Here is an 11,544-nt window from a genome sequence, read left to right as displayed (position 1 = left end):
AACAACAAACTTTTTAATAACAGTCTTATTTAAACAATAAAGAAACGACATTTTAACAATCTTATCTGTAAAAGTGTTTCTCTTGAGAGCCTCTTCACATTTTAATTCTAACATCAAAAGACTAGACTTTTGGTTTTATTTAGTGTGCAAATTGTGTTTTGAGAAATGCTGCCATCGTGTGGTTGAGCTGAGAATAACCACTGCTGCTCTGTTACGCCAAAAATGGTCACGTGGTACGGACACGCCGTCAAATCGTGGAGCGTGGTCGCGCGACGGTCACATCGCGTGTGTGTGTGTGTGTGTTGTTGTAGAAGTTTGGTGCTGAAACGTAGCGCGCGACGGTGATCTGTAGCCATGGCTTTTTGTTCCTTTGCCGGAGGAGAGATCTTTAAAGATCACTTCGAAGCGGGTAAGTCTGCAAGCTGTGTCTCTGTAGTAACATTCATGCTGAAAAAACAAACAGCTTTGACCAGCATGAAAACTTTAAAGAAGCGAATCAGTAACTTCCACAACTATTGATTTCTTTCCAGGAAAGATATGACTTATAATTCAGATTCTCAGATGAAAACTTTGGCGAATTACATTGTGCTTAAGTTACAAAACAGCAGTTATGTAACCTGCCACTTAGTTTTCATCAGCCTACTAAACTGAAATGGCATGCTGAATTACCACATTGTTTGCTAGTGTTTATTATTTTTATCACCTGCCAGTTCTTCAGAAGTGACTCTGATCTCTTTCCACTTTTCTTATTCTTAATGGATGTTAATGTTTCTAATAATAAGTGATGAATCACTTACTCACTTACTAAGACACATACTGTATTGTATGAAAGGCAGCCTTCATTGCCTCTATACATACAGAGTACAAGGATATAAGATAAGATCAACTTTTTTAAATTATTGGATTACTGGAATTATTAGATTGTTCCATCATATCAGCATGTAAAGTGCAAAGTGTGGCACAGTTAATCTGTAAAAAGGGCAAAGTGAAGAGTAAGCACAAAGTAGAATGTATACTACTGCGCTTGTTTACTAAAGAGAATTTTACATTCAGAAGTATGGCATTATGACATGTACTATATCACTGTATTAAATACTCACCATCCACTTTAATAGGAACACTTGTGTATCTGTTTATTCATGCAATTATCCAAACAGTCAATCATGTGGCAACAGAATGAAGCATAACACATGCAGATAGAGGTCAAGAGCTTCAGGTAATGTTCACGTCAAACATCTCAGTGATGATCTCAGTGACTTTGAACATGGCACGAGTTTGCACGAAATGGTGTGAAAAACAACAACAACAACAACAAAATCCAGTGAGCAGAGGTTCTGTGGGCAGAAATACCCACCGGACAGACTGGTTTGAGCTGACAGGAAGGCTACAGTAACTCAAATAAGCACTCTTTACAACCACGGTGACCTGAAAAGCATGTCAGAACACACAGCACATCAAATTTTGAAGCATATGGACTACAACTACAGAATACTGCTTTGAGTTGCACTCCTGTCAGGCAAGAACAGGAAGCTGAGGCTACAATGCAGGCTGAGGCTACAATGCTAAAAAACGGAAAAAGGCCAGGCAATGTTTTTCCAATCTGCTTGGGGAAGAGCATGTTTTTTTTTTACACAGACAAAGTTCACTTAAACAGTGAATTATTTGTGTATTCATAACCGTACCTTAAATCTTAGTAAAATAAGAGACAATAGCGACACCTCTTTATTGTTCTTATTAAAATTTAACTTGTATTATTTACAACTTAATTTACAGTGTGTTATTTGTTTAATTAGTGTTTCTTTATCTTTGCTTCATATTGATTTAGGTTCGGGTCGAGCCTTTCAGTTGAACATTTTTTCCTTGAGGTGTAGCACCTAAGATTAAATGTCTTCTTCACTCTGTTGACGGTATTACATTTCATTTGCAGACCACATCCTTCTGTTGTAAACATGAGATAGGAAGTAACGTGACACGGTCATCCAGTTAGCTTACTCAGCACCTAGCCTTAGAGATTATCATGATCCACACATGGTCCATACATAGTCCACACATGGTTTGGCCCACACCCAAATTCACTTGAACCAAACACTGTATATAGAGTAGCCTAAGATAGCACACAGCTATTTTAGTCAATGGGACAAAAAGGTGTTACAGTTCCTGTCTGCACCTATGTGTATATGCCACCTTCCCCTACTCCTCTTGGGAATTTTTTTTGTGTGTATATATATATATATTTAAATTGGCTCATTAGAAAATACTTGTTTAACAAATATGGCCACTAAGGAGACTTAAATCACCACAGGGGAAAAAAAGCACTGAACATACCTAGAATTTGAGTAAATGGGACTCAGGTTTCCTGTCGTTTATGTAAAGGGGGAATGAGTCCCCTTTCCCTCTTACAAAAACCACATGACATGGCTCTGGAAGTACATGGTGCTTTTGGGCTTCATCAGTCCTCTCTGTTTGAAGAGAGCACCACAAACCAGTTTTCTGGACCACACCTGAGTTTGAAACCAGCCTTCATACTTGAGCAAACATATTGAACTGTTGTTGCACATGGTTTCAGATCAGAATAACAAGTGGGAAATTAGCATCAGTATTGACTTACGTTGCAAATATTAAAACATTGAACAAATCTTTTCAGTCTTAGCTCAGTAACCTGTGAACCATAATAAATATCCATACATGTGTTTCAATGTGCAGTTTCAAAAAGTATGGCTATTATTAGTTATTAATTAGTATTAAATTAGTATTAAAATCACTTGTTTAAGGAGAATAAAATGAATAAAATGACTTGCTTTTTGGCTCTTTGGCTTTGGCTCTTAAAAAGTAGGCTATACTGTTGTTAAATCTGTAACCCCGGTGTTCATACCTGTACCCCGGTTCTGCCACCACATGCCTCTGGCTTGCTCATTAGGGATAAATTCATACAATTTACAATTTATATTCTGAATGTATTTATTTCTGTAAAGCTGCAATGTGACAATAAAGCTGCAGTGTGACAATGTCCATTGTTAAAAGCGCTATACAAATAAAACTGAATTGAATTGAACATGCCTAGTGTGACAGGTATGTCCCATAATGCTATTTACTCTTTCGTATAGGTATCTATGTTTGTGTAAAGTGTGGATATGAGCTGTTCTCCAGCACAAAGAAGTATAACCATTCCTCTCCCTGGCCTGCCTTCACTGAAACTATCCACGAGGATAGTGTCTCCAAAATGGAGGAGAGACCTGGTGCACTGAAGGTAAAACTGTTTACTCAAACTCAGTCTAATGAACTCTCTCAGTGCCATCTATAATAATATGATATTATTATTATACTTGGTCTTCCAAAAATAGAATCATGTTGGTTATGTATTACATTTGAACTGTATTAATTTGAATCTTTAAAGGACTAACACAGTAATAAGCATCATGCCGAAATCATGGCACACGTGCGAGATTTGCTGAGGTTTATAGAAGTAAATTTCATAGCTGAAAACTTCAATATTTTCAATCTGAAATCACTTGATTTATAAAGTCACCATTTTAAATGCATATATGTTCTTCCATTTTCCTATATTGTTTGTGCAGTTGCTAACATAGTTTAACAATGTCATTTAAGGTAAATGTAATTATTTTAACACAATGCTAATGAAGCTTTATAAACTTCCATTGCTGTGACATTGACCATATAGCTCTAATTATTCCTCCACAAAACCATTCCTTTAACATAACTGTCTATTTAAACTACTTATATATGGAAATTGTGCTATATGTTGTAGATTCGTTGTGGGAAGTGTAAAAATGGCCTGGGTCATGAGTTTCTGAACGACGGACCCAAGCGTGGACTCTCACGATTCTGAATATTCAGCAGCTCACTCAAGTTTGTCCCTAAAGGTATTCACACTTATTCTTATGTTCTGATAATAAGCATGGACTCTGTAGCATGGATTCCTATGTTTAGCTCTGTCTGTGCAGCATGTAATCTACATACGTAAAGTGTCTAGATCATCATTCTTGTGATCAAAATGAAACAATGCCCCCCATATCATGACCAGTATGATCCAGATGCCTCATCACGTGTTTATTATAATACAGCGTCAGAGGTGGACAAAGCATTTGCCTGGACAAAGCGTTCGCCTGGACAAAGCGTTCGCCTGGCTGTGAGCTGGATTATTTAGTCACATGTAAAGACGTTATTAGAGACAGGCTCGCTTCTTCTTTTTCACTCAACAAGTGTTTAAATGTGAGGCGACTGAGTTTCTGCAGTTTCTGGTCTGGACTGTACTGTTTTATGCTCAGTTGTCATTGTTTTCACATCTCTTCATGTTCCTTTGCATCTGTGTATGCTAATTAATTAGTCTATTATAAATAGTTGTTATTGCTGGCCCAAACTTATCCTCGGTTCATATGTGCAATGTAGCAAGTGGCAAGATTTGAAAAGTTGAATGCATAGTGCTGCTTTGCACCACAGACAAATATATGAGCCAGTCATGTGCTGTTCATGAACAAGGCAGCCCTTTTAGATGAACACTGAGAGCTGACATGCATATATATGACACTTTTCCCCCTTTATTTGCCTCTTTTATTTTTTTCAGTGTTGTAACTCTTGCAGTATTGTGTAATATAAAATTTTTACACATCTGTGCTGTGCTGCTGAAGTACTGTATGTAGTCAAGTTTATTAGGGGAGGCGATCAGTTACAATTATTTAAATATATTTTGTAAAATGCAATGCAAAGTTATATTGTGTTATAAAAGGTAAGTTTTCCTGGAGCAATATTGACCATACAAAGCGCAGTCACTCTTCAAAATATTACAAACCTTGTCTGTTTTAGAAAAAAAGAGTAATCTGTTATTGATGAGCTGAGCCAAATGATCTGACTCACGGAAAAGAGTCGGAACTCTAGTCACTAATGAATCATGGATTGTGTTACAGGTGTGAATCAGGGCTGGGATCCCATGTGGGCAGGAGTAGACAATAAGATAGGATGCTCGTGTAGGATGTAATTGACTTGGCAGGTTGCTTGTGCAGGCAATTATGAAAGAAATACAAATAGCCTGGACATGTCCCAGGTGCCCTGCCTGCTGATTTGTGTGCCATGGAGTATACAAAAAAAAACAAAACATCTAGTCATATTCTGCTTATTATGTTCTTTTTGCAGAGAAGGGTGGACAGTAGAGTGAGCTGATGGATGGAGAAGTGAAGATGACATAAAAATGTACAGAGGGACTCTGTTCTGTGGAAGATGTGGACATTTCGTGAAGTGTTGTGCTACAAAGCCCACAGTGGAAGTCAGAACACTGATATTTATGGCCACACTGGTACAGAAAGGACAAGTCTGCTCCTAGTCACTATGTGCTAAAGTCTGTTCTTAGTCAATATCAGTACACACCAAAAATGAATATAGATGTAATATCTATGACATTTCTTAATAGATAGGCTGTTTTATGTAAGCACTTATAAGATTGTTAATAAATCCTTGCATTAAAACTGATTTAAAAAATAGCACCAAGCAGAAGATAATGTTTTGTACTCTGGTGTTTGCTGAGAAAATCGTTGATTATGTTTTACAAAGTTATTTGACAGTGTTGCACTAAGAAATCAATTTGTTCACAAATCTGAAGGCCTAAGAATAAAGTTTTTAGCATATAAAGAGAAATATTTGTTAAAGTTGCACTTTTATTTCGCAATTGCTTTCACTGTATTTCAGTTTAGTCTATTGTAAATGTTTCAGTATCCTCTGGAAGTAGAGTGCTGAGCTCTTGGTTGAATATTAAATACTTTCATTCAGGAAGGACCTCAAATGCTAGTGCTTTATAAAGGCCTTTGTAGAGAAGTTGGTAAATAATTGGCCTGAGTTAATATTAGTTTATAAAAAACTAGATTCAAGATTCATTTCATGATTGCAGAATCTCGTATAGACTGTTAAAATGTACAGTGAAATTCTTACTCTGCATTCCTTCCATTCACCATCAGTACTATACATGGATTATAAGTTAGTTAGTTATACTGTATACTGCATACTGCATACTGTAAGTTTACTTTACAGACTTTTGACTTTTTGCGATTCATTCCACCCTATTTGCCTGTATGGCTCGGAAATATACAAATACGTAAAATGTCACTATGATGAATTTCTTCAGAGTGCAATCTCTGACATCACCAACTGGCGGTGCTGTTGTAAAAAGAATTGTGTGAAAATTGTGTGTGTGTATATGTTTGTTTAACAAAAATCACTCTACTGACAGGAGGGGAAAGCAAACACACATGTTGGAAGAGTCCTCACTGCACGGCAGGTGTGTCTTTCAAATGAAAGACAGCCAAACACTGTGCAAGTTTACGCCAGGTGCCGCATTACCAAAATGTAGATGACAACTGCATGAATCATATATATTGTAGCTTTTCTAATTCTGAACTGGGTATTATGTCTAAACTGAGGCACTGGGCTGGTAAACAGTGACCAGGGCTACTATTACACCAGCTATGAAGCCGAAGTCGACATAAATTGTCCTTGCTGAACAAGTTTAATATTAAACTACACAGACCTTGCTCAGAACATTGTACAGGCAAGAAACAGACAAGATTGCTAATAGTCAGGTTACGTATTAATTGTTTCAAGTTGCTACATGTAAAAAGTGATATTGATTTACTTCTAGTGTAAGCCAAGAAATGTTGTAGGAGGAAGCTGTGATATAATCTAATCAGTGGTCATCTCCTTGCTAATTAGCTAGGAGTAAAAGGTGAGTGAAGCTTAAAGTTACCTCTTTAATGCTGGGCCTTAGGACTAAGATCAGTTTTCGCTACACAAACTCAAACCTTAACTGCTATGAGAAAACCACAAAACCATGCTTAGGAAATTGACTGGTCACAACCACTTAAGATCTAAATGGTTCTTTTTTCTTTCCGTCTCCTTCCTGTGGTTGAACATACTATGTGGAGTATAGAAAGTAGCATGTGATGCCGGTGTGTATTGCAGGTGTTCATTTAATTAAGCATCTGATTGCTTAGTGCTTATAATAAAGTGCTTATAATAAATGCATGAATATGAGCTAATATTGGAACTGATATGTTAACATTTGTATTTGGATGGGAACACTGAATGTATACACACAACAATTCCAAGCAGAACTCTTATAGTTTCTCTTTTGTTTGTCTATGTAGGGTGACAAGAAATCAGAATGGTAATGTCCTACAGCAAAGAACATTTAAACAGTGTCTTCCACACATCTTACATCGAGAAATACCAAACATACCCAGGCACATTTTCAGGCATTTAGGGTGTGTTACATTTGTAACCAGTCCTCCATGTGTTCTGTACTTATAAGGGCCCTTTTGTGGTACAGCCAAATATTTGTCCCTGTCCTTCTGATGGATGAAAATGTAAACAGCCCATTGAAACAGTGTTAGTGTATGATTTCCTTCACCGATCAAAGAAGGAGACTCCTGGGCGTCAAAGCTACTAATCAAGAGATCAGTAGTATAAACAACTACCAGTGTTCTATCAGTTTTTCAAAGCTCACTAGCTGCCTCTTCTGAGTTTGCCTTTGCAGGTGGTGGTTATGCCTGCTTCCCTTTTACATTTAAATTAACATTAATTTAACATTATTCATTCATTCATTCATTCATCTTCAGTAGTCGCTTTATTCTGGTCAGGATTGCGTTGGATCCAGAGCCTATCCCTGGATACACCCTGGATGGGACAATCTCAACTTAATAACATTTTATTACATTAATAACAATCAAATATTTGAAGTAAAATAAGGTAAAAAAAAAAAAAAGCAAGAGAATGCAATTGAAAATGAAATGAAAATGAAAGATTTCTATAGTTTGAAGCATTTGTATATTGCTACCCATCATACCCCTCTTTCCTTTTGCCTCTCTCTGTCACCCTGCACCCTATTCCCTAAACAGCAAAATGCATTATGGGTATTCTGTACCATATAAGGTGGACATTAACCCTAAGTAGTGCACTGTGGTATTTCATGAGCACACTGGATATTCTCCATTCTTCTTAAGGACATACTACAAAATAGCAAAGAGCAAAAAGTCTGTGCAAATCTTTGACTACTTATTATGAAATTTATGTCAATTTAATTTGGGGGATATATCAGATAACCCACAAAATATATATATGTAGTCAGGTCTGGAAGTATTTGGGTAGAGTTTTAGTATACAGTTTTTGTGATTTTGCCTTTATACACCACCACAATGGACTTGAAATAAAACATTTGTCCAAATACCTTTGAGCCCCTGAAAATGGAAGTATTTTGCTTAAGATGGCTGTAATTCCTAAATGGTAAATGCCATATTTTTGTGGAACCTCTTAAAATAAAGCTGAAAGTCTACACTTCGATCACATCTTGAACTCTGTCATTGTCCAAATACTTCTGGACCTGACTATATATATATATATGTTACTATGTTTTAACCTCAGAGTTGATATTTCTCCAAGTTAGTTAGCTAGCGTTACTGAATTAATGTAGATTTTAGTTTACCTGTCAGTTTTTTGTTCTCTTGAAGTAAGTAAAAAAGAAAAACATCTCCTAACCTGAAAGTGATGTTTCATTTACCAACCCCTGTTGCAGGTATATTGGAAAATTGGCTGAATTGGACTGAATTGAGATTTGTTAGCTTAATTCTCCAGCTATGCTGCTGTTACCAACTTTTCCCAGTAGTTCAGTTTCTCACACTTTATTAACATTCACATTTTTTCCATATTTTTTCCATCTAGATTGATTGAGAGCTGAAAATGACAATGAAAAAGAAAAGAAAAGAAGGGAATTTCATTTTGAATACAATTTCACTGCTATCAACAATGTCACACTGTCAGAGAAGCCTTGCTACTTATGTAAAACAGATTTGAAACTAGTAATACACATTTTTGACACCTCAATGACACCATCATTAACCAAACGCTTACAGGCAAGATAGTTTTACACATCAAGCTGTCAATCTTCCATGAAAAAATGTACAAAACTCATATTTGTATTAGACAGTTTGCTTTATCTCACATTTAGAAAGCGCAGGTTTGCACTATTTCACAGCCACAAACAAACAAACAAACAAACAAACAAACAAACTTCGGCATGCTTTGTAAGAGTGGTGCTTCACAACAATGATATTGTGTGTTTTAATGTAGAATCATCAGTGATACACATAATATGTATATTACATAACTATATAATAATATAGACATAATCTAATAATAGATCACAATTTGATAATAGAAGATTAACAACAACAACAACAAAAAAACAACAACTTAGATCCCAGCAAACACCAGACTGCAGAGATGCACATTTAGGATGTTGTTCTACAGAATGCATGACAATGTAGATGTAGTGGGTTTTTTTTTTGGTTTTTTTTCAGCTGAGCAGATTATTGTATGTTTTTAGACATTTGAATAGGCACACACATAACTATGTTACCATGGCTTATTTGACACTGTGTAGTTTATTTTTTTTTGTTCAAATACTGTATGCATATCTTGGAAAATACATTAAAGGTATCATTTGTCACCAAGTGTTACCCAAAAATAAACCAGATACAGAAACCATTAGAAAAGGACAATTTTGTGTCTACAATCACACGTGCACACACAACTAGCTTCACAATTAAATATTTAAAATGGGTCGATGTAATACAAATGTCCAGTTTCCAGCTCCTTTGTAGTTTTTTTCTTTTTTTGGGTGTATGAAGGCACTGTTTCGAAGAGTTACACTGAGTATGACTAACTGTACTGATTGGAAATTACAGAGTCTGCTCTTCTGATGCAATATAGAATTGATACATAAGGAATAAAAATATCAGTGAAGAGGTGGTGCGATCTATATAGTATCACACTATAGTTGATGATTTACCAATAACAGGATGTCCCAAAGTGCTTTATACCTCTTATACCAGCGCAATTTGCCAAAGATTACACCATTTTTCTTAATTAAAAAACAACATATACTTTTTTTTATTTGTTTATTGTTATGTTTAATGTTGTGAAACATCTGTGAGACAAGTCAGTTCTTATAGGCTGTAACACCTACAAACAATCGTTTCCTTGTGAGCTTCTCTTTTTTCTCTCTCATGAAGTTAATAAGACAAAAAAATGCAGCTTGTCATGTTACTGAGACATCTGTCCTGTAGACTTTCCCATGTCAGAAAACTTGAAGTTATAACTTTGCCTCTGGCTATTACAAAGAGCTGACACTACAGACCTCTTCCAAAAATGCTAAATATATATCTTTTCACAAAATATCAACAATTATACATAGTTTAGTCCATACAAGTTCTTGTGGATGTTCTTACTATAGAAATAATAACATATTAGAAGGAGTGCCTTAATATAAACCTTGCAAGCAGAATTATTCTTGTAGCTGCTATTATAGAAATAATATAGTATATTATTTTATATATAATATAGAATTAATATATTCATAAACTCCTTCTGACCAATCAGAATTGAGCAGTCAATAGCTCTGTGGTATAAATGGCTTTATATTTAAACAAGTGTCAACTTTTTCACATTGCGAAAAGCTCATTTCACCTTTCTCTAAAACATAATAAATAGAGTATTTATTATCAGTTATAAATCTGAGAGCTAAATGATGAACTGCATCAAAAATACAGATAAAACAGTTTGTCTGTAATTATACATGATTCAGAACTTTGTGAAATTGCACTACATTGAATCCATGACTAACCTACAGCCAGACTTTATGTAGTGAGATATTTATATAACTACAGTACCTCACCAAATTAAGAAATTAAGAGCCTACATTCACAAAAACAAACAATTACAAAAGAATTAGTTCAAACTTTCACAGCAGGACTAATAGGAGACAAGACAAGGCAAGTATATTCAAAAGTTAAAAAATGACACACATACAGAGTATAGGATAAGTGACCATTCTGGCAGGAACTGGAGTTAAGTGTTTGTACTGCCTGGGGCTTGAAGCTATTCCAGACAGATTCACTGAAAAAGAAAAATCTAATCAGTGATTGCTGATGCCCCAGAGGAGAAGTTTTGATTGACGTTACTGTGGGTTTGCTCATGCTTGTGTACCAGACACTGATTGACAAAGCTGGGATGGTTTCAATTACTCTTGTGCTGGGATTTCTTTTAAAAGTATTTGCAATTGGTGTGCTTTTGCAAGTGTATATATGGCTGCCAAAGAACATTATGAGTCTTATATTGTCTAGCATGTCCCCCTTTAAAATGTCAGGCCCGTTCACCAGCTGAACTTGCTATATAATAGTCATGCAAGTAGCAAAATTGTATAGCTTTCACAGTGGCAGTGATCAGAAAAAAAAAAAAAGATCAGACGTGGCAAGTCACACAGAGTGCACTGTACAGGATGTGAGTCAGAGTTTTGATTGTGTGAGATGACTTCTGTTCTATAGCACTTCAAAGCCATTTCTATGAGCTGAATGGGGTTTTAAACACCTTGCAGGCTTTAAGAACTTCTTAAACCCGCAAGAATGACAGGACATCTTAAACAAAAAACAAAAAAAATCCCACAATTCGAAGATACTTTTTAGTGACATAGTGCAACTTCTCTCTTTG

The 11,544-nt window shown here is 35.8% G+C and overlaps 1 protein-coding gene across 1 annotated transcript; it reads left to right on the top strand.

The window, feature by feature from the left end:
- Positions 1 to 248: 248 nt before the first annotated feature.
- Positions 249 to 5,646, top strand: msrb1a (methionine sulfoxide reductase B1a). The gene is made up of 4 exons (XM_026916839.3): positions 249 to 409; positions 3,105 to 3,247; positions 3,767 to 3,881; positions 5,149 to 5,646. Exons 1-4 carry the CDS (start codon positions 355 to 357, stop codon positions 5,163 to 5,165), a joined length of 330 nt encoding a protein of 109 aa, XP_026772640.1. The 5' UTR covers positions 249 to 354; the 3' UTR covers positions 5,166 to 5,646.
- The last annotated feature ends 5,898 nt before the right edge of the window (positions 5,647 to 11,544 follow it).

Source organism: Pangasianodon hypophthalmus, chromosome 13 (assembly GCF_027358585.1).
Source record: "Pangasianodon hypophthalmus isolate fPanHyp1 chromosome 13, fPanHyp1.pri, whole genome shotgun sequence".
NCBI lineage: Eukaryota > Metazoa > Chordata > Actinopteri > Siluriformes > Pangasiidae > Pangasianodon > Pangasianodon hypophthalmus.
This window is presented reverse-complemented; position numbering and strand designations above follow the sequence as displayed.